We start from the raw sequence: 24,800 nt of genomic DNA, 5'->3' as shown, positions 1-24,800 counted from the left end.
ATATGCACAGAAGTATATAAAAACAAAGAAGATTTGGAAAAAGAATAATTCCAAGGTTCAAAAAGAAGCAGGAATCTTAATGTGGAAAGTATTTTTGTGTCACTTTCTAGGGTTATGGTTAAGTGAAGCAGAAAAAAGAATAGTCAATAGAATTTCCTGCAGCCTATGACACAGGAAAATTACGCATAGTAGATTTCATACCCTCAAATAAACTTAAAAATCTGTTTAAGACTCTGATGTTGTTTGCAGGCGCATTAACAGCGGGATCTGGATAGACCCTGCTGTCTGCCTACATATATATATATATATACACATAATCACCAACCCCTTATCTTTACCCCTTTCTTCATTCTCAAAAACCACTAAGAGTCATTTTTGTTGGTAAAATTAGCCGCAGCTCAGTTTATTAACCAAACATATAAAAATTTAACTTCATTAACATAATGAATTTGAATAAACCAAAACCTCCCGAGCTACAGAGTGTCTTAATTTATTCCCTCAACCCTGCCACCACAGCAAGAGTCAGAGGGGTGGCATGACCCTCATGCCCCTTTCCCGGGTCACCTGACCTACCGGGCACGGCTCCCTGCCGTCCCAACACTCATCACCTGATGAGCCTCCTGACCCTGTAGCTCAGGAATCCGCCACAGGCCTGTAACCTTACAGGCCCCCCCCCAATAAACCGAGCTGAGGCTACACACCCAACCCAAGAACCCTCTCACAACCTACGGAGAAATCATCCAACAGGAGATCCCAACCAACATCAGAGAGGTGTACTCTATCCCTATGATACAGACCCGCACACGTGACATCCACCCAGTCATGCAGGATCTGACCACCCCCAAACTCCACCACCCATTTTCCCACCTGCCGATTAAACTTCCCCAGCCCCCTGGTCCAACGCCTAGACGCTAGACACCGAGGCCGGGGAACAACGTCCGACCAAACCACCCTAGCCCTCGGGAACCACTGAAACACTACCCGCAAGTCATCTTTGATCATGTTGATGAGTTGTCTCCCAGACATGTTATCGAAATCATTACCCCCCAAATGTAACAAGATGATGTCCGGATGACGGGTACAACCGCGCTGATCCGCCAAAAAAGACAGCAGATGACGCCATCGCATGTCGCGTTGACCCCACCAGGACACACGGGACTCCGCGATGACCCAAGCCAAGATGACGTCCCCCTGGGCGGATAGTTGCTCGTTCACCGGCCCAATGAATGAACGAATGGCCCACAATCCAAACGGAATAACCCCTCCATCTGGCATCTGAAAAGCAAAACAACAAGCTCAGCATAGTACAGTACCACACACCCGCCCACACTGCAACACCCAGATTCTCCCCACTCACTGGCCCCTATTCCCTTCCTCCGCTCCCGATACGTCGCTCCCAGGTCTAATGTAACCCCGAAAAGCTCCAGAAACCCAGCGCCCGATGCGTTGAATGCCGGCCTCTGGCAAGCCAGCTGCACTAGCACTCGTCGCCACACCAATTCGGAAAGAGTGCGTCCCGAACCGCCCAGGCTCCATTCCACATCTCGCCAATACCCGCCGCAAAACAGCCAGGAATTGGAACCGCGACAACGGAGCCCCATCCGCATGTATAAACAGGACCGGAGAATCCCCACTACGCACTGCTAAATAAGCTCCCATCCGTTCAACGGGACAAGAGATACACCCGGCCACACGCCTTAGCAAAACCCACTGACCCCGACCCTCTTGGTCAGTTTTAGAACTGACCACATAAACATGTACCGACTGAGAACCCAAATGCACATGAGAACCCCCTACCTCTGGCCCCATCCGTGGCACTGACCAACAACTCGCCCACTCGAAACGCACCGAAAAAGGCCAAAGAATAGGCAGCCCGAAACAAACAGGCCTCGAAAGGGGAACTAGCAACCTCCGGCAAAACCTGAAGCAACCGCACCAGCAGCTCATGCCGAATCGGCAATCTAGTGTCCCCCCTCTCAGGCACTGCTCTACCCATGGCCCGAAGCAAACGCTGCAGCATGAAACTGGACGAAGGGCAAGCCTAACCCAGAGCCCGGCAGAAAAAGGAAAAACCAGCCAAACGCCCACGCACCCCCCCCCCCCCCGTGAAACCCCAGCTCTGAAGGAATCCAGCACAAAGTCCTCCAGGAAGGACTCGGCCACATCCCCCGGGGACCAACCTCTACCAGACAAAAAGAGCGCTACTACCCGAAACCCTGCAGAATACCGGGACCACGTGGCAGGAGCTACCGACAGGCGGAGCATCTCCCAAACTCCTTCACGTCCAGGCGCCACAAATGCTCCGGCATCGCAGTACCTTCCTCCGCTGCCTCTGGCGCCAGCCGACGAAACTGCTGAAAATTGAAACGGGATAAAGCGTCAGCAATTCCATTCTGTATCCCAGGGACATGACGCGCTCTAATAAACAAGTTGAGCCGTAAGCAGCGCAGCACCAACGCCCGCATCAGCCCATTAACAGCTAAACAGCGGGCAGCCTGTCTGTTAACCACCTCCACCACACCCATGTTATCACACCAGAAAACAACTTTGCGATCACGCAACAGGTCAGGCCACAATTCACAGGCAACTACCAAGGGGAATAATTCCAGAAGAGTGATATTTTTGGTAAGACCCCCCCCTCAACCCAATCCGCAGGCCACTGCGCAGCGCACCAAGCACCCTTACAATACAGACCAAAACCAACTCCACCCGCAGCATCAGAGTACAGTTCTAGATCTCCATTAGACACCCCCGGCGCCTGCATAGGCAAGATGCCGTTAAAATCCCGCAAAAAAACAAACCCACATACGGAGGTCCGCCCGCACACCCGCTGGGAGCCTCAAAAAATGCTTCCTGTCGCGCACCCCTGCTGTGGCCGCAGCCAAGCGGCGGGAAAAAGCTCTTCCCATGGGCAAAACCCTACATGCGAAATTGAGAGAGCCCAGCAGTGACTGGACCGCCTGCAATGTGGTCTTCTGCGAAGCCAACACGAGCTCAATAAAACCTATCAACTGTTGAACTTTGGCCGTCGGCAGGCGCGTCACCAACGCCACCGTATCCAACTCAATATCCAGAAACAACAGGGAGGACACCGGACCCTCCGACTTCTCCTGGGCCAAGAAGAACTCCTCTGCCAGTTGCTCAAAAACCTCCTTCAACCGAGCACAATCATTAGAACCCCCAGCACCAATGAACAGAAAATCGTCCAAATAATGTACCACCGAATCCAAACCCGCCTGCCGCACCACCACCCAATGCAAAAAAGAACTGAAGAGTTCAAAATAGGCGCAAGAAACGGAACAGCCCATAGGCAAACAACGGTCATAGAAATAAGCGCCATCAAAACGAAAACCGAGAAGAGGATAAGACCGCGGATGAATGGGTAACAGACGAAAAGCAGATGCAATATCGACCTTTGCCAACAAAGCACCCCTACTAGCTTTCAGAATGAACTGCAAGGCACAATCCACAGACGAATAACGCACAGAACACAGGTCACGGGGAATACCATCATTCTCCGAGGCGCCAACCGGTCTCGAAAGGTTGTGAATCAAGCAAAACTTGCCCGGCTCTTTTTTAGGGATCACCGCCAATGGTGAAACCATCATTTCCGGGAAAGGGCGCTCGTGGAAAGGCCCTGCAATCCGACCGAAGCTAAGTTCCTCCCTCAACTTATCACGAACCACCGCAGACAATTGAGAAACAGAAACCGCATTGCGCACCCGTGCAACCGAAATCTCACCCTGAAAAGGAATCTCAAAACCAAAAGAAAAACCACGTTCCAAAATCTCCGCCGCACGAACCTTGCCATAACGGCGCAACCACGGACGCAAGGCCCCCACCCGAATAGGAGTGGGCAACTGCCCCGGCAAACCCTCATTTGCTCGCAGCGGCCGGACCCCCCTGCTGGACGTTTTGGGCACTTGAGGGCGGAATGCGGCTGTCCACATTGAGAGCAGACATGGCGGAACCTGCAGTCTGGGAACGGACAGCTGGATTTGTTAAATCTCCAACAAAAATCTGATCTCCCTCCCACTCCCGCCCCCGCCCCCACCCCTGCTCGAAAGGGCCGACCACCCCCCGCACTCCCTGGCGGGCCACGGCCACTCACCACAGGCGCACTCAAAGGCTTGGCTGACATGTGTGTGAGCCACAAGTTAACATCTTGCGTGCCCCACGACATGTGGGCATTCTCCTCCATCTTGTCTCTAAAAGCCTCGTCGTAGTTAAGCCACGACCAGCCCCCAAAACGCTGATAAGAATCAAGTACGGAGTCCGCATAAGCCAACAACAGCCCATAGTCCCCTGGACGCGCACGCCCCCAAACACTAGCCAGCCGCAAAAAGGAGCGCATCCAATTAAGGATGGACCGAGCTACTGGTAACTGCTTAGACTCACTAATCCCACGCTTCGATTTCTTCCGACTGCGACGATGAACTCTGCCCTCCATAAGCTGAAATATATCAATACAGGAACGCCGCCGAATCTTGCGCCGCAGTGCTCTCGGTACTTTCTCCCAGAGTTCTGTCAACGCTACTAATGCCGGAGCACCCCGACTCGGCCCAGCCGGCGCCTCGCCACCGCCAACCACTGAACCGCTCGCGCCGCCAGTAATATGCCCAGAAGAAGACGCAGAAGACGATGAAGAAGAAGAGGAAGACCCAGAAGAAGATGACCCCCTACGCCGCCTCCGTCTACCCCTCCCACGCTTCCTGACCTTCTTCCCCCCAGCAACCACCGCAGGCGCCACATTACCCGATGTAGATGGTCCCGCGACGATCTCCGCAGCCGACACGCCACTCGCAGCAGGACCGGCCTCCGAAGTAGATCCGTGTATAGACACAGAGGCGCTGCCCCCAGCAGCCCCCACCGGAGCAGAAAAACCAGCAGTGCCACCACCAGCCCCTGCCCTCGCCGTCTCTGGGTCGCAGGACACCGTCGCCACCGCTCTTGCATCCCGCTGCATCTCCGACACGCCTCCAGCTGAGCTGGACGGATGGCTCCAGGCTGCTTCAGTGCTGTAGGGGCGCTCAGGCGCCGACGAACCCTGTGAAAATAAAGCAGAGCCAGGAAACCACCAACAGGCATTTGCCAACCCGGCCCCCCAAAACCAGAAGCCCCCAAACCACCAGGGTAGCCACTTCCCCCCCAAGGGGAACAAGAGGAACCCGGCCCCCAACCTACCGGACCCGCCCACCATTGAGGAAAACCCCACGGAGCACCCCATGTACCCTGCAAACCAGAAGGACAGGGGCCCAGACCTCCGCCCAAAGGGGTCTGAGGCCTCGCCCCTTCAACTACCGCGCCCAACGCACCGCCCCGCTCCCCCCTCCCACCAACCGGTAAGGACTCACCACCCCTTGCAGACCCACCAGCAAATACTAACCCCCCAACATCAGCCTGAACAGCAGACACCCCTCCAGAGCCACCTTCCACAGTTAACCCAGTCTCCTCCAACAGTGCACTAGAAGTGCCTGAGCTGCAGCCAGCCGGCCCGGCAGAACTCTTCCCGCCCGACTTCCCCTTCCTCTTCTTAGACTGTGACCCTGCACATGGCCCCGCAGCCCCAACGGAAGCCCTCCCACGCAAACCCAAACCGGAGCTGGCGATCGCGATGGCCGACAACGCCTCCGCTTTCGACCGCCTCTCCGGCCTACCAACCCCACTGCCACCCACCTGCTCGGACGGGTCCTCCACCAACGAGGAACCCGCCAACAGGGAGACCTCTACTTCCTCCTCCGACGCCGACTCAGACTCCCGACGAGCAGCCATAATGTTTATTGTTTTTTTATTTTTATTTTTTGGCAACAGCACGAGCCCGCTCTGCACACACGTGCCGGATGAAAAAACCGCCCTGGAGGACCTGAGGAGGAGTCGAGTCCTCCAGGGTGCCGGCTATAAACCCTCGCCCCCGCGCCGATCCACCAATTAATTTAAACTATCTACCCTGACAGGCTCTACAACCAATCGATGCCTGTCTATTTCTGCCCTTCCCCCTAACTACCCTAACCCGCCTACTCCCCCAGCCGACGGGCAGCGCGAGGGCTCTACCAGCCCCGCATTACTTCCGCCCGTCGACACAAGGTCTTGGGCTCCTATTTTTGTTACACCACCTCCTACTACTTATAGCTGCTAAATTTCCTTGACATAATCATTTTCCATAAATCAACTGAGACTTTCCTTTGTAAAAAGTTTGATTCAGACTTTTCTGTCTACTCATTTTGATTTGTTTATATTGTACTGGGTAAGAGGCAACATTGGCCCAAATTCACTAAGCAAACCGACCCCTTAGCAACCCCGGCACGATTCACTTACCTGTCTTCCGACCAACCTCCGATCCGCACATGCAAATGAGGGCTACAGCATGCAAAGTAGGCAAGGATGCGATTCACTAAGCAAAACCCTGCAACACCGACTGGGCTGGCCGATCAAAAAAAAAGTCGCTGAAGCCTTTTGCAACTGCCCTGCCTTCTGCAGCCCCACTCTCTGCCCTGTCAGCCCCGAAGTCCTGCCAGCCCCGAACTCCTGCAGCCCGATCTCTCCTGCTGCCCCGATTCTACCACCCTTCCCTGTGTGTGCACAAAACCCTTCCCTTAAGAAGAGGGAACAGTAGTAGGGACAGTAGTGTCCCGGCGGGTCTCTCTCAAGCCTCGCCCCACTCCAGCACCACCAAGATCGATTCCCCGTAGTGCAAGCCCGTGATTTTAACCCGCAGACTTAAGCGGGTTAAAACCACGGGCTCCAAATGTCCTGTTTCACATTCCCTTTCCCTCTGCCCTAGAAAAAAAGTTACGTTTTTTTTAAAAACGGCCCTGGCTCGAACAGGTATGCGCAGACCAGCATGCATGCAGATCGCGCAACAGCGATCCGTGCGGGCAGATGGGGGCATTCCTCCGATCGCCCCCATCTGCATATTTTTCCTTTCAGAATTTGTCGGACCTGCCCCCGATTGGGCAGGTAAGTGAATCCTGGCCATTTATCGCATCTAGAATTATTCTCACCCAGCATCAGCCGTGTTTATGGAATATCAGGTGTCTAGAAGATATTGTCTCATTCACCACTCTGCACTGATTTTTGAGAGGTTCAATTGATACCGATATTAGAAAGGAAGCGCAGTGATTTTTACGTGATCTTGATTCTTTGCTCAAAAACAGACCCTGACGTAGGCAAGTCTGCTGAAACATGCCACATGTCAGATCATTTGAGTAGCTCCAATAAAGTACTTCCTTCATCCCACTTTTGGCTCACAGCATTTTTCTTGCTGGATTATTCTACTGTAACACATGATCGTTTACTACAGTTTATGCCACTCAGAGCACATAATTGGTATGCAATTGAATAATGCAATTTGTATACAAAATTTTTGAGTGGTGTTATTCATGGAAAAGTAATGCCATCTCAGAGCTGACATTAGGAACAGGCACAAAGAATAAAACCTTGCAAACTCCCCCCCCCCCCCCCACACACACACACACTCCACACACATACACAAAAAACGATCCCTCTACTCCCAGGAGATAAAGAGTCTTTGTTGAGGTTCTGGGAGGGGTGTAGAAGCCTTCTGCTGGGGAGTCACATTGAGGGGTTTTACTTTATATACCAACCCTGTTCATGGCCCAACTCCTTCAATAAGATAGATAACATTTTGTGAAGCTTATTCTAAGTTGTATTATTAATTTACTATGGGGGTTACCTGCCTTCAGCACTGGTTTTTCCATCAGTTAATTAAACTGTGCTATAATACAACATGTCAAAGCTTAGTAACTTCCCTTCCCCTTATTTCCTTTCTGAAACCCCAGAGGGAGGGCTGTTTTGTTTCTGGTCCTCTTCTGGCTATCTCTGGGTTCACTAAGCCTTCTTGAGTCTGTAGAGTCACCCTATGCTCCTACTATATTTCTTTTCCTGTCTGCTCATGGGTGATCTTAGTACCCAAAGACTGAAGATAGACCTCGGTCCTTCTTTCTCCCCAGGTTCCACCTCTTAACCTTTCCCTCCCCGATACTTTTCTGCAATTCATTTGGTAGAAGCTGATGTCAAAAGGGACAAAATGCTAATTCAAAGCTGCATTTGCAGGAAAAGGTAGTTCATTACATGCAAAATTGTATCTAAATTAAAAAAATTAATGAGCTGTTTCAGTGCAAATTCTTTAAAGATGTCTCATTAATGTTAACATTCAGAAAACCAGGCATGTGAAATCAGCTTATTTCTACCATTTTTCATGACAAAGGACTTTCACTCTCAGTATTATCCCTGTGGTAAATTTCACCAGTTCTCTCTATGTGTACAATTTTTCTCTTAGAAAATGTCCATACGACTCTTGTTTAATTTAATTTAATTTTTTTTTTGTACACCACTTATAGCCTATGAGGGGCAAAATCAAAAGATACATCTAAGTCCGATTTGGATGTGGGGCGCTAGTCGCCCAAAGTTGGCACCGGTAAAATGTCCATTCTTGAAAAACACGTCTAAACTATTCCTTTTTTTTGAAAATCATCTATCTGTACATCCAGGCGTTTGTTCATACAGAACGCCAGTAGGTCTATCTTTATACCACTTTCTCAACCAAAAAATTGTCCAAGTCCCAAATGCTCAGAACAAGTCCTTTTGGATGTGGGAGGGGTCATTATTGTGATGGACTGGCCACCCAGACATGGGAACAGAGCAATGGGGCACCTTTCAGGGCACTGCTGTGAACTTCACAAAGGAATGACAGATAAACATCTCATCAGAACTCCCTTATAGGTCATGGTGAGCCCCCAAAACACCCCAAATCCACTATACCCACCTGTCTACAACCCCAATATCCCTTATGGCTGAAGGTGTCACCTATATAGCAGTACAGTAGGGTTTGGGGGGTTGGTGGGCTCATATTTTCCACCATGAATGTAGTGACTTATGGGCCTGGGTCCTGATCTCTGTGGTTTACACTGTGCAGCTCTACTAGGCTTTCCTATACCAGGTGCTGATGTTCCGTAGGCAGGTATATATATTTTTATTCTGAACTTTGAGGGGTGCAATGGGGTTGTAGCATGAAATGATTTTATAATTGTGATAAGATCTTAAAATATGTACCATGATATAGTTAATGTTGCTGGGGTTATGAATTTTGAATTTTAATTATTGCCTGACCCAATAGATCATTTTATTCTGAGGGACTTAAAGTAAAAATGATATGGTTTTATAATTTTGCTTGGAGTTAAAATGTTTTTATAGTTCTTCTTGGAGTTAAGATGGTTTTATAATTATTAATTTGATGGATTTTAAAAGTGAATTTCTGATATGGTCTTTAAGTCAGTACAACCATCTGTTTAGAAGGGTGTTAAATGCCCCCATTCAATAGAACACAAAAGGATGGACTGAGCCATCACCTTCAGAAAGTGTTAAGTACACGTATTCAGATAAGACAAAAGACATGGCCAGGGTGCATACCAGAGCTAAGCATCAGTGGAAATAGATTAATAGAAGCTCTTCACACCAAAATCATCTCTGGGCTACTCCAATCAGCAAGAACAATAGAAGCTTATCACATCGTTTTAAATCACTCAGACATAGATTCACACCACATTCAGCAAGGACTCTCTATATTGGGACATCTTTCCAAGCCATTGTAATTCAACCATCATCCACCTAGGAACAGAGAATGGATTCTATTTTTAGAACAGGTCTCAACCCTATAAACATAAAGTGGAATCCGTTCTCAGTAGGGAAGATGCTCACTCTCCCTCTGGAACCAGCCTGGATCAAGTTACAATTCTGAAGGCATCGGCGCAGTGCGCCACGGCCTCAAGGAAAGCTAACAGAATGTTGGGTATCATTAAGAAGGGTATCACGACCAGGACGAGGGAAGTCATCATGCCGCTGTATCGTGCAATGGTGCGGCCGCATCTGGAGTACTGTGTCCAGTACTGGTCGCCGCACCTCAAGAAGGACATGGCGATACTAGAGGGAGTACAGAGAAGAGCGACTAAACTGATAAAGGGAATGGAAAATCTCCCATATACCGACAGATTAAAACAGCTAGGACTTTTCTCCCTGGAAAAGCGGAGACTTAGAGGAGACATGATAGAAACCTTCAAGATCCTGAAGGGCATAGAAAAAGTAGACAGGGACAGATTTTTCAAATTAAGGGGCAACACAAGTACAAGGGGGCACTCGGAGAAACTGAAAGGGGACAGGTATAGAACAAACGCTAGGAAGTTCTTCTTCACTCAGAGGGTGGTGGATACATGGAACGAGCTTCCAGAGGCTGTTGTAGACAAGAAAACATTAAATGGTTTCAAAGAAGGTTTGGATAGATTCCTAGAAGAAAAAGGGATTGAAGGGTACAGATAGATATATACCACTGCTCAGGCAATGGGCTTGATGGGCCACCGCGGGAGCGGACCGCTGAGCAGGATGGACCTCTGGTCTGCCTCAGCGGAGGCAACTTCTTATGTTCTTATGTTCTCCTCCATAGATCATCATGCTGCTTCACTAGGCCATGCAACTTCTGCTCCATTTTAAGGACTATTCACATTGTGAGTAACTTTTTGGAATCCAGATAAATTATTCCTTCTGCTTTAGCAACATTTGCCTTGTGCAATCTTTATTGTCTTTGCTCAAAAGGTCCTATCTATAACAACTGCCTACCTGCTTGATTAAAGTTTCAGTTTGCTTATAAATGTTCTGAGTCTTAGGGCTCCTTTTATGAAGGCGCGCTAGCGTTTTTAGCGCATGCACCAGATTAGTGCGCGCTATAGCGTGCGCTAGCTGAAAAACCACCGCCTGCTCAAGAGGAGGCGGTAGCAGCTAGCACGCGCGGCATTTTAGCGTGCACTATTCTGCGCGTTAAGGCCCTAACACGCCTTCGTAAAAAGAGCTCTTAGGTCTTGAATAAGTATTTATATATATTTAATTGTTATTACAGAGTTGTTTTAACCAAGCAAGCTAACTTCCCCCCCCACCCCCAATTAATATTTCTTTATAAAATATATTCCTCTCTATGAGGAATATATTTTATTGGTGGAGATTAATAATAATTTCATTGGTGGAGATTAATAATAATTTTTATAACATATTCATTCTCACTTTTAACATCCGTCACTAAACTTAGCAGATCAGTGCTGGTATCTACTCCAACCTAACCACCTTAGGCTCTTGGGGATTTTTCCTTTTCATAGCTAAGGGAAGTGTGTCGGTATTTCTAGTTCACTGTATCTAGAGCAGTGGTCTCAAACTCACGGCCTGGAGGCCACATGCGGCCCACCAGGTACTATTGTGAGGCCCTCAGTATGTTTATCATAATCACAAAAGTAAAATAAAACAGTTTCTTGATCATATGTCTCTTTAGCTATAAATTGAGATTGAGAGGGGACATGATCGAAACATTCAAGGTACTGAAGGGGATAGACTTAGTAGATAAGGACAGGTTGTTCACCCTCTCCAAGGTAGGGAGAACGAGAGGTCACTCTCTAAAGTTGAAAGGGGATAGATTCCGTACAAACGTAAGGAAGTTCTTCTTCACCCAGAGAGTGGTAGAAAGCTGGAACGCTTTTCCAGAGGCTGTTATAGGGGAAAACACCCTCCAAGGATTTAAGACAAAGTTAGATAAGTTTCTGCTGAACAAGAACGTGCGCTGGTAGGGCTAGTCTCAGTTAGGGTGCTGGTCTTAGACCAGAAGGCCGCCGCGTGAGCGGACTTCTGGGCATGATGGACCACTGGTCTGACTCAGCAGTGGCAAATTCTTATGTTCTTATGTACAATATTATTATTAAGACTTAGCCCAAAGGAAAGATTTATAAACTATAAAGCGTTTTACCTTATGCAAAATTGTCATTTCTTTAATAAGACATTAACTGTTTTTTTTCTGAAGCCCTCCAAGTACCTACAGATTCAAAATGTGACCCTGGAAAGGGTTTGAGTTGGAGACCACTGATCTAGAGTGAACCGAGCTCTTATAAATGCTGCACTAAATCGTGTCTCACTCGAGCAGCCAGATATATAAAGAAGTCAGTACCGTGAATGATTCCATAGCAACATATCTCAAAAAAGTCTTGACAAACATATGCCCAAAAATATGTTATTATCCTTACTTTGACATCTCTGTCCATAGTAGTGTAAAACACATTCTGGTGATGATGCTAACATGACGACTTCTTGAATCAAGCCAGAAAATGAGCAAGGCTTAATCTGGAAGGATATACGAGTATGTACAAATGACAGCAAGGCAACCTAAAGACAGAGCTTCACTTCAACAGAAAATGCAATAAGTCTTGCTCTTAAACAAGCTTTGCTCAAGGGGAGAGTGTGGCATAGTGGTTAGAGCTGAGGTTGTGGGTTCAAGCCCATACTGCTCCCTGTGACCCCCGGGCAAGTCACTTAATCCCCCCCAGGTGCATTAGATAGATTGTGAGACAATCAGGACAGACAGGGAAGGTGCTTGAGGACCCGCATAAATTCACGCAAACCATTCTGAGCTCCCCTATGAGAACAGTAGAGAAAATTGAACAAATAAATTCTGAAAATAGGACTTAAGGGGGAATGTATCAATGTGTGCTACTGTTAAGATGAGTTAGATCTCATTGCAGAAAATGGTCCCATGTGTTAAAACAGCACAACTTGTGATAAAAATAACTCATCTTAATGGTAGCACACATTGATACATTCCCCCCTTACTGTTCATACATGCATTTGGCTCTGAAAATAAGATTTAGGTTAATGCTAACTACTGTATCTGATTTTGAATCAGATGAAAGTTTGATACAGCACAAAAACTAATATTGTCCTGTAGTGCAACCATAAATGATGTTTATGATATTGGGCTCCTTATACAAAGCCACGGTAGCAATTCCTGGTGCAGCAAATGCAACAAAGCCTATAGGAACTGAATGGGTTTTGTCGCATTTGCCACGTGGGAATCACGACTGTGGCTTTGTAAAAGAAGCCCTTGGATTTGCAGTGGAAAAATAAAGTCAATATAAATATAATTTGTTCATTTATTTTGACTGTTCATCTTTTAGATCGATTGCACAGTCCTTGGTTCTCATCAAAAAATCATTAGGAGGATGCAAATCATCCAAAAATATGGCTGTGCATCTAATTTTCAATCTAAATCAGAACATGTAACACCATACTATCGAAAGTTGCATTGGCTTGTGGTAGAGGCAAGAATAATTTTTAAATTAGAAACATAGAACCATGATGGCAGATAAAAAGGCCAAATGGCCCATCCACAGCATCCACTATCTCCTCGTCTCCCTATTGGCTAAGGCTCTTAACATTTGCATCTCCTCTTCCTATAGGCTAAGGCTCTTTACACCTGCATTGTGATTTCATAGAACTTTATAGTTATGGAAACATAGTAACATGATGGCAGATAAAAAGGCCAAATGGCCCATCCGCAGCATCCACTATCTCCTCGTCTCCCTATTGGCTAAGGCTCTTAACATTTGCATCTCCTCTTCCTATTGGCTAAGGCCTTTACACCTGCATTGTGAGGTCATAGAACTTTATGGTTATAGAAACATAGTAACATGATGGCAGATAAAAAGGCCAAATGGCCCATCCGCAGTATCCACTATCTCCTCGTCTCCCTATTGGCTAAGGCTCTTAACATTTGCATCTCCTCTTCCTATAGGCTAAGGCTCTTTACACCTGCATTGTGATGTCATAGAACTTTATGGTTATAGAAACATAGTAACATGATGGCAGATAAAAAGGCCAAATGGCCCATCCACAGCATCCACTATCTCTTCCTCTCTCTAAGAGATCCCACGTGCCTATCTCAGGCTTTCTTGAATTCAGACACAGTCTCTGTCTCCACCACCTCTTCCAGGAGACTGTTCCACACATCTACCACCCTTTCTGTAAAAAAAGTATTTCCTTAGATTACTCCTGAACCTATCACCTCTTAACTTCATCCTATGCCCTCTCATTCCAGAGCTTCCTTTCAAATGAAAGACTTGACTCATGTATATTTAAACATCTTTATCATTATCTCCCCTCTCTCATCTTTCCTCCAAAGTATACAGATTGAGATCTTTAAGTCTGTCCCTATACGCTTTATGTTGAAGACCACGCACCATTTTAGTAGCCTTCCTCTGGACCAATTCCATCATTTTTATATTTTTTTGAAGGTGCGACCTCCAGAATTGTACACAATATTCTAAATAAGGTCTCACCATTTAGAATATTGTGTATAATTCTGGAGGCTGCACCTTCAAAAAGAATTAGAAAGGATGGTTCGTATTTATTATAAAACGTTATATGGTCTTGTACCAAGTTACTTTTGAGATCATTTTAAACTAGTAGAAAACAGACATTCTTCACAATACACAATCTTTTTATTTTCCCCCTCAATAAAAGGTTGTGTATACAAAAATATTTCTTAAATAGAACCCTATCCTTTCAGGCAGAACTTTGGAACAAAAGTTTTAATAATAATAATAACTTTATTTTTATATACCACAAACAGTTCTAAGCAGTTTACAAGGAAAGAGACTGTATATAGACAGCGACATTACAGAGAACTTTCGAAATTACATTGGCATGCTAAGTTTAGTCAGGTTTATCTGGAAGTGTTTTGGAAGTACATCAGGCTGAGGTACATCAGGTTGAAGTGGGGTCAGAGAAATTTAGTGGTTTGATCTTTAATTCTTCTTACCAGGTCTTTTTAGAAGATCGTTAAAAATGTATCTGTTTGATAAATATGTATAAACTAGATAAGTTAATAGTTTCTTAATGTTATATTTTATATATAATGTATTGTCTTGTGGTGTAAATTCTCTGTGTTTTTACAGTTCTTATTTCTTATTGTAAACTGCATTGAACCGTGAGGTACTGTGGAATATAAATAAATTTATTATTATTATTATTTATTATATGCATAGGGATCTCTAAAGCAGTGGTTCCCAACCCTGTCCTGGAGGAACACCAGGCCAATTGGGTTTTCAGGCTAGCCCTAATGAATATGCATGAAGCAAATTTGCATGCCTATCACTTCCATCATATGCAAATCTCTCTCATGCATATTCATTAGGGCTAGCCTGAAAACCCGATTGGCCTGGTGTTCCTCCAGGACAGGGTTGGGAATCACTGCTCTAAAGTTCTATTATACTGGGGGTAAACACCTCTTGTGGTCCTTCTAATTAATGTAATGTGATTTTTCTCTGCCACCCAGTGTTTCTACAACTACAGAGAGCTCGCCTTGGGAGGTTCTGATAGGAAGAAACCTCATTTTGGAGGGAAAACTGAATAAGCAATAAAGAGTTGGGTAACTCAACCATCGTACCATATTAGAATAGGAGTCTTTGGCTAGCCGAGCCATTGAACCATCACAAATGAAGTGATAGGGGTTGTTCAGGAAACTGCACCACACAGTACTGTAATGCTTACCTTAGAAAAGGGAAAATAAAACGGTTTCCAGAGGATAACTTTAAAAGCTGAGACAACAAGGCCAGGGTTTCTGCAGTACCTAATATTAGCATGTATTTTGCTAATATATCACCAAAACAATGATGTGAAATTCTTCAATCTTATCTTTAAATCCGCAATATGTACATCAACTCCCCAATTACTAAAATATCCGAATAAAATATGAATGTATCGCACGGCCTCAGCCCCACCACTCCACTGCCAATTATAAGTTTATAGCGGGAAGCATTACGTGGACCTTCATCATTAGTCAATAAATAATCTTTTTCTTATATAAATATTTTTTCTTAACTTTTTCCTTTAATTTAGATTTTCATATTACACCTAAATTAAAGGAAAAAATATTTATATAAGAAAAAGATTATTTATTGACTAATGATGAAGGTCCACGTAATGCTTCCCGCTATAAACTTATAATTGGCGGTGGAGTGGTGGGGCTGAGGCCGTGCAATACATTCATATTTTATTCGGATATTTTAGTAATTGGGGAGTTGATAATATAGCGTGCATCATTGCCCTTTAACACACATTAAGGGCTCCTTTTACGAAGGTGCGCTAGCGTTTTTAGCACACGCACAAGATTAACGCATGCTATAGTGTGCGCTAGCTGAAAAACTACCGCCTGCTTAAAAGGAGGCGGTAGCAGCTAGTGCGCGTGGTATGTTAGCGCGCTAAAACCGCTAGCGCACCTTTGTAAAAGGAGCCCTAAGGTGCGTTAGGGCACTAACGTGCGGAACAGCGCACGCTGAATTGCCTGGCATTAGTTCTAGCCACGTAGCGCGCAGTAATATCCTGCATGCGCTAAAAATCTACCGCACCTTAGTAAAAAGAGACTTAAGGGGCAAATAACGCACATTAGAGCCATACTACATATTAATAACTCCCCCTACCCTTATAACCCACTAAACAAACTCTTCCTCTAACCATGTCTTTTTCCTCTACTGCACTGATTATTACAACATGTTGCTTTATATCACCCCCGTTTTTATTGTACTCCTGTTGTTAAAAAAAAGAGGAAATCACATATTCCCTTCATGTACAGAACTTATACACCCTTGCTGGGTAAGATCACATTCTGAAGTCGGCTGCACAAATAACCTAGAGTACTCACAGCTGTTATTAAACATAAAAACAATTATTATTCTAAACCATATCATAACACTGCTGAGATCAGACTTGTTTAACATGCAGGAAAATCTGCCAAAGCAACAGACGCACAGAGCCGGAGGCTGCTTCAAGCTGAAAGGATAATTTAACGTGATTGGAGAGAAACAAGATCCTTCCAAATTACTTATAAAGGCCAATCATTTTTTCATCTCGGAAATTGTCTGTGAAATATATGGGCATATTCACATTACAATCTTTTATGTGCATGCGCCATTTGTTCCTCATCTAATAGACAAGAGCTCATTTAATTCTACAGTGTCTTTATCTAAGGCAATCTAAAAGCGTATCTGCTTCATATTTAAATTTAATGCATTGACGCTGATGAATTCTTCTGGCTTATTATTATGCACGAGCCTCTCAGCAGTGCAAATAAGAAAAAGTTCAGTGCTGCAGCCAGGGAACAGAAACATTTTGGGAATATGGGAGTCTTTGCCTTCAATCACTTATGTTTCGAATTAGGTTGCCATTTCCTACAAAATATATTTACTGGCAATCTGGCAGGGTTACAGAGCACATTATTTATATGATATAAATGAGAAGAAAAAAATCCCCCAAACATCCCTTCTATGTAATATCATAACCCAGTCATTGCATTAACGGTTCTTAGTATTCTAAAGGCCAAGGCCTTGTTTCTCCTTCAGATTTGAATAGAGAATGACATGGGGACAAATTTCTCCCCGGTCCCACAGGAATTCATTTTCCCATCCCATCCCCGCAAGTTCTTTTCCTGTCTTTGCCCGATTCCTGCAAGTTCCATCCTCAAACACAAGCCTCAAACAGTTGAAAATCCTAAGTAGCAACATTCTAGAGCTCAGATTGTGATGTCATAATGCCTCATTCCACCAATGCCTAAGCTCCGTCCTCATCTGCACAAGCCTCAAACCCTTTAAAATCCTAAGCAGCAACATTCTAGAGCTCAGATTGTGATGTCATAATGCCTCATTCCACCAATGCCTAAGCTCCGTCCTCATCTTCACAAGCCTCAAACCCTTTAAAATCATAAGCAGCAACATTCTAGAGCTCAGATTGGATGTCATAATGCCTCATTCCACCAATGCCTAAGCTCCATCCTCATCTGCACAAGCCTCAAACACTTTAAAATTATAAGTATTCCAGGCTTGTGCAGTTAAGGCAGAGCTTACAGGAATTGGACAGCGATAGTGACAAAACTCACGGAACAGGATGGGGAAATTGAGTTCCCCTTATTCTCTAGATTAGAACTCATTATATACCCATTCTGAATTTTATTGGTGTTTCTGTTGTGCAAGTCTTCCCTACCACCTAGTCCAGGGTCCTCTAAATGCTGCTTCCGCCATGCTCCAAGCCCCTAGTGCGCCATTGAGAAATTCCTGGACTAGAAATCATAGTAATACAATACATGACAGCACACAAAGACAGTGGCGTAGTCAGCTCCAGTTCCCCATCGCACTCTCAGTCACCCAGCCCCATTCTCTCACCCCACTCGTCATTCAACTCCCACACCCCCTTCCCCCAGTTTATCACTCCCACTTTCCTGCTCCCTAATAGCCAATTCCCCGGCTCTTCCCTCCTCCGATTACCCAATATGTAAACCACTTTGACTGTAACCACAGAACGGTGGTACATCAAGACCCATTTCCTTTCCTCCCAGCAGCCACTCACCTCCACGCTTTTACTTCCACCAATCACCCATCCCCTTGCTCCTTCCCCCAGTGCCCCTAGCCAGTCCTCTCCATGCTCTATCCTTTCTGCCGCTCAACATTCAAAATAAAATAGTTTTTGGAACAACTGTTGACCTATTGTGAAGGTTTGTCACACCTCTTGTGCTCTCTTGTACCACAGACAGCCTGAATGGACCCATGAAAGGCTTTCAGTCCTTGAATAAGAAACAAGTGAAGGAAAGCATTTTTAAAAATACTATTTTTGCCTTCAAGTTTATTAGGTGTTTCTATTTATTTTATTTTTTATTTATTCATTCAATTTTCTATACCGTTCTCTCAGGGGAGCTCAGAATGGTTTTACATGAATTTATTCAGATTCTCAAGCATTTTTCCCTGTCCTGGTAGGCTCACAATCTACCTAATGTACCTGGGGCATTGGGGGGAATAAGTGACTTGCCCAGGGTCACAAGGAGCAGCGTGGGTTTGAACCCACAACCCCAGGGTGCTGAGGCTGTAGCTTTAACCACTGCACCACTCTAGAAATCAAAATGTAGTAAAAGTGAGCCAAGTATAGGACAGTGAAGCCATTGTGACATCACTGATGAGGTTGGCTCTTAGGCATTGGTGGAAAGAGGCATTATGACATCACAATACCAGCTCTGCTTATCAGAGGCTGAAACTTTTCACACTATTTATTTATTCAATTTTCTATACCATTCTCTCAGGGGAGCTCAGAATGGTTTTACATGAATTTATTCAGGTTCTCAAGCATTTTTCCCTGTCCTGGTGGGCTCACAATTTACCTAATGTACCTGGGGCAATGGGGGGATTAAGTGACTTGCCCAGGGTCACAAGGAGCAGCACTGGGTTTGAACCCACAACCCCAGGGTGCTGAGGCTAGAGCTTTAACCACTAGCTGTGTCACACACTCCCCCCTACCGCCTACCAAGGTTTATCTAAGCGGTTTTACAATCAGGGACTCAAGCATTTTGCCTATCTGTCCCGGTGGGCTCACAATATATCTAACGTACCTGGGGCTATGGAGGACTGAGTGACTTGCCCAAGGTCACAAGGAGCACCGCGGGACTTGAACCCACAACCCCAGGGTGCTGAGGCTGTAGCTCCAACCACGTACACCTCTTAAGAATAAAGCCAAGCATTCTAGTATAGCTAATTATTGGTCACTACCTGGACCATCTTAATATAAAAGTTTTTGTTACGACACGGGCAGCATTTTCTTGCGGCGTTTGGACGGAGTCATTAGCACTGTATTACATGCCTGGAGCCATTTTTTGACCGAGCTGCACTGTCAGCGCGCCAGTGTCCTGCATGCTATTGACGGTGTACCTTTGGTGACCTGTTAAATGCGTGCAGGACATTGGCGTGCTGACAATTCCACCCCGACATTTGCACGCAGGATTAATGCGCATGCCACTCTATGCCTTTATGCCTTCCCATTTGTGCTCTGAGGGGGTGTGGGGGGGGGAACGCCCTCCCCACTACACTTACAACTCACGCGTGCTCTGATGGGGGATGTGGGGGGGGAACCCCCACTATACTCACACTTTCGTTCAGGGAGGGTGTGGGGGAAACGCCCCCCTCCCACTACACTTACAATTCACGCTCTCATCACGTAAAACTCGCTCCGGGGGGACAATTCTGCCTCGACAATTCAATTTCCTTCATGCACGCACTTGTCACTGCGCACATTTGACTGAGCGGCATTGTCGGCGCACCAATGTTCTGCACGCTATTGACGGTGTACCATTTTTTTTTTTAGACACACCTTAAATCAGCGCCATCTACTGGATTACATGTCTACCTCGGAGGAAGGCTTTCTAGTGGAAGCTGAAACAGGGGCCATATTGGGTCCAAAGATATAAGCAAAAGGACTCTATAAAAGGCTTGGATTTTAATATATGCAATATTCTTTTTATCTTATGATTATTCTTAATAAATTGCAATTGTTCCAGAGGTTGATGTGCACCGTCCCTTCCCCACTTGTTTTTTGCTCTGTTCTGCTCTGCGTGGGGTTGAGTTTTCCTTTCTAATCTAATCTTCTATTTGTGTGTGGCTCATACTACCTATACAGGCTCAAGGCAACTGTAAAGAGAGGTAGGAGGGGAGAGAAAGAGAAGGGGGAGAGAGGAGGTGGATAGGTAAGAGGGAGAGGAAGGGAAGTCTTTCTCTTGTGGAGTCCATCGTAATGTAAAACAGAGAAGATTATGAATACATAAGGAAGTAAACAGCAATTCCAATCAGCATTTTTTATTTAGAATTTTTAAACCAGTCTTTAGTGAAGAAGGCAGTATAAAAATGGGATGAAATATTTCCTTGGTAGTGCTAAAAAAAAAAAAAACCCAACAAACCTCTGTCGCTATAAAGGATCCTAAGAGCTTCCAAGAAAACATCAAATCTCGTGCCAAATTGGGCAGCTTTTGAGCCTCACCAGAAGCACAGTGAATTAAAATAAAATAGCCATTTAGCTGACTGGCAAGTGGCCCGAGGTAAACTTGTTTCTTTCTCATCCCTCATTCTTCGCCTTCTGCACTTAGTTAAGGAAATTTGCTCCGAATGGGAAAATGATAACAATGTCCATCACAAGAAAATCATTTCTGTAATCAGAAGTCATTATAAGCTTCAATTCATGGGGGGGGGGGGGGGATTTCTTTCTACTTTGTCAGTATCCAAAACTGACCACATCGTTCTGTGTTGAAGAAGATTACTTGGAACTGCTCTTTATAAATACAATCGGTTTATGAAACCCGGTTGGAGAAAATGAAGCGCTAGGCCTTTACCGTCCCATCGTTTTCCACTCACAGCCACAACTTCGGCATCTGAAAGAGAGAAAAGGAGATGCCATTCCAGAATTGAGGTGCTCGCTCATTTCTAGAGCGCTACAGAGGTCTCGGTGGGCGACACATTGGCCTCCAGTGACCACAACATGGTATGGTTCAATCTTAGGAAAGGTTTCACTAAATCTAACACGCTGACCAAGGTCCTCAAATTCAAGGACACAAACTTCCAAGACATGGGTTCCTTTGTTCACCAGGCGCTACTAAGCCAAGCAAAAACCGATAGCGTGGAAGAAATGTGGTCGACATTGAAAGCCACCATACAAGAAGCGACAAACCGCTATGTTAAATTAGTAAGTAAGCGGCGAAGAAACAACAAGCCACAATGGTTCACTGCGGAGATCTCGGACCTCATCAAGGAAAAGAAAAAAGCTTTCATCTCTTACAAACAATCGGGGAAACAAGACTCTAGGGCAGACTACCTGACCAAGTCAAAAGCAGTCAAAACAGCAGTCAGGGAGGCTAAATTTCACATGGAGGAGTCTCTGGCAAAGAACATCCAGAAGAGAGATAAATCCTTCTTCAGGTATATCAGTGATAGAAGTAAAAACTCTGGCGGGATTGTACGTCTAAGGAAACCAAACGGAGACTATGTGGAAAAGGATTCCGAAAAAGCCCAGCTATTAAATGAATACTTCAGCTCAGTCTTCACCCGTGAAGCGCCGGGGCTTGGCCCTCAACTACAGACAAGGGCAGACTCAGTTGACCCATTTAGTAACTTCGAATTCACGCCCAGCAGTGTCTACGATGAGCTGTCAAAACTCAAGGTTAACAAGGCAATGGGGCCTGACAACCTACACCCCAGGGTGCTTAGGGAGTTGAGTGATGTCTTGGCAGAGCCACTGTCGGCACTCTTCAACCTCTCCCTTAGTACGGGAAGCGTCCCGTTGGACTGGAGGACGGCTAACGTCATTCCACTCCACAAGAAAGGCTCAAAGATGGAGACAGCAAACTAAAGACCAGTGAGTCTAACATCTATAGTGAGCAAACTTATGGAAACTCTGATCAAACGACAATTGGATAAGATCCTGGATGAGGAAAATCTACGGGACCCCCGTCAACATGGATTTACTAAGGGAAGATCATGTCAATCCAACCTGATCAGCTTCTTTGACTGGGTGACGGGGAAGCTGGATGTTGGGGAGTCCCTGGACATCGTGTACCTGGACTTTAGCAAAGCATTCGATAGCGTACCACACCGCAGGTTGCTGAACAAGATGAGTTCTATAGGATTAGGTGACACATTGACGAAATGGGTTAGGAACTGGCTGGGTGGTAGGCTTCAAAGGGTAGTGGTGAACGGCACCCCCTCAGAAATGACGGAGGTGATCAGTGGAGTGCCACAGGGTTCGGTCTTGGGACCGACCCTATTCAACATCTTTATAAGAGACTTGGCAGAAGGGCTTCGAGGTAAAATAGCATTATTCGCCGATGACGCCAAACTAAGTAATGTAGTGGGAAAATGCACAACGGACGAAGATTCAATGCCCGACAACATGATGCACGACCTACTCCTACTGGAGCGCTGGTCTAGGACCTGGCAACTCAGCTTCAATGCCAAAAAATGCAAAGTCATGCACCTAGGCAACCACAATCCATACAAGACTTATACTCTTAATGGTGAGATCCTAACAAGAACGGTTGCAGAACGGGACTTGGGGGTGATCGTCAGTGAGGACATGAAGGCTGCCAGCCAGGTAGAGCAGGCCTCATCCAAGGCAAGACAGATCCTAGGTTGCATTCGCAGGGGTTTCGTCAGCCGTAAGCCGGAAGTCATTATGCCATTGTATAGATCCATGGTGAGGCCCCACCTGGAATACTGTGTGCAATTCTGGAGACCACATTATCGCAAAGATGTGCTGAGATTGGAGTCGGTTCAGAGACTGGCCACCCGGATGGTCTCGGGACTCAAAGATCTCCCGTACGAAGAGAGGTTAGACAAACTGCGGCTATACTCGCTTGAGGAGCGCAGAGAGAGGGGGGACATGATCGAGACGTTCAAGTATCTCACGGGCCGCATTGTAGCGGAAGAAGATATCTTCTTTTTCAAGGGACCCACGGCAACAAGAGGGCATCCGTGAAAAATCAGAGGCGGGAAACTACGAGGTGACACCAGGAAATTCTTTTTCACTGAAAGGGTGGTTGATCGCTGGAATAGTCTTCCACTGCAGGTGATTGAGGCCAGCAGCGTGCCTGATTTTAAGGCCAAATGGGATCGACACGTGGGCTCTATTCACTAGGCAAAGGTAGGGGAGGGTCATTAGGGTGGGCAGACTAGATGGGCCGTGGCCCTTATCTGCCGTCTATTTCTATGTTTCTATGTTTCTATGTTACTGTACAATACATATTCAAGAGACAGTACCTGCTCAGTAGAGCTTACAAGCTAATCAAGCGTACAAACAGGACGAGGGGCTTAGGGAGTTTCTCAGAGAGGGAATGATGAAAACAGGCATGGGAGCTTTACAAGCGAGTGGGAATTAGGACTTAAAAGCAATCTCAAAAAGGTGGGCATTTAGCCTAGATTTGAATACTACCAGAGGCGGAGCTTAACGTACAGACTCAGGTAGTCTGCTTCAGGCGTGAGGTGCAGCAAGAGAGAAAGGAGGTAGCCTGGAGTTGGCAGTAGAGGAGAAGGGTACAGATAGGAGGGACATATAGAGTTGCTTCCTTGGTGCTTTGGAGGTCATTTGGTTCGTTGGAGAAGGTGCTACATATGAGATTTTGGTTCTCTGGAAAGGCATTGAATGCACTGGGGAAGGTATTACAGATGATATTTAGATTCCCCGAAAAGGCACAGCTGATGACTTATAGCAGCTTAGAGATTGGCTGAGCTCCAGGGACACTATGTAAAGCTTAAAAGGCATGTGAGTAATCTGGAAATTCTGTTCTTGGACATTTTAATTAGAAAATCTAAAGACCGTTTCATTGCCATTGTATATTGAAGCCCCACAGGCCATTCCTGCTTGTGTTCTACAATCCTCTCCAGTAGCCACAGACTTCCAAAAAAACTGCTCTTACTTGCCATTTCAATGGATATGCCCCCATCATCCAAAATGGACCAAGAACGACTAGCAATAATAATAATAACTTATGCTGGAATTCAAAAAAACTAAGCAAAACTTAAAACAAAAACATAACAAAACAAAATAACGCAAAACATACATTTTTAAAGTTATAATGTGCGCAGTCAGTCCTGATGAAGCAGGTTTTGGGAAACACGATTGGTGTTGAGGAAGCTGCTATCGTGGATTGTTTGAAGATTTTTGCACATGAATTTTCAACATTTTCTCTTTGGGGACATGGAGTATCACTTTGAGGGATTTAATTAATTGATCACGTGGGCTATCCCGGCAGCGATTCATCTTTCAATGGACAGCATTCCGCCTGACCGTCTGAAAACACTCTTACAGCACAGAGATGAGCTAAGTACTAAGGGCCCGTGCTGTTCCCGGCACTCATTGAGTTCCTATGAGCGTCGGGAGCAGCGCAGGTGATTCAGCGTGGCTCCCCATGCTAAAACCGCTAGCGCGGTTTAGTAGAAGAGGGGGCAAGTCTTCAATAAGTTTTGATTTGCGATTCATGGATATTGAGAGTGTGACAATCTAGTGATAATATTGGCAGGCAGGTAGGGCATGCTATGATGCTTGAATAATATCCATATAAACACTGCTGCCTGTGTTGGATGGGTGGTTCTGACTGAGTACATTATAACTTAAAAAATTTATGT

General features: G+C 45.7%; 1 protein-coding gene across 1 annotated transcript in view; it reads right to left on the bottom strand.

The window, feature by feature from the left end:
• Positions 1-490: 490 nt before the first annotated feature.
• Positions 491-24,800, bottom strand: part of LOC117368875 — a 51,728-nt gene continuing 27,418 nt past the window's right edge. The window contains exons 2-3 of the mRNA XM_033962620.1: positions 4,756-5,047; positions 491-1,275 (exon numbers count right to left, since the gene is read on the bottom strand). Coding sequence (XP_033818511.1) covers positions 694-1,275; positions 4,756-5,047 — 874 coding nt within the window. The 3' untranslated portion in view covers positions 491-693. The remainder of the gene's footprint in view (positions 1,276-4,755; positions 5,048-24,800) is intronic.

Source organism: Geotrypetes seraphini, chromosome 11, assembly GCF_902459505.1.
Source record: "Geotrypetes seraphini chromosome 11, aGeoSer1.1, whole genome shotgun sequence".
Taxonomy (NCBI): domain Eukaryota; kingdom Metazoa; phylum Chordata; class Amphibia; order Gymnophiona; family Dermophiidae; genus Geotrypetes; species Geotrypetes seraphini.
Note: the sequence above shows the minus strand (reverse complement) of the source record. Positions and strands in the feature narration are given on the sequence as shown.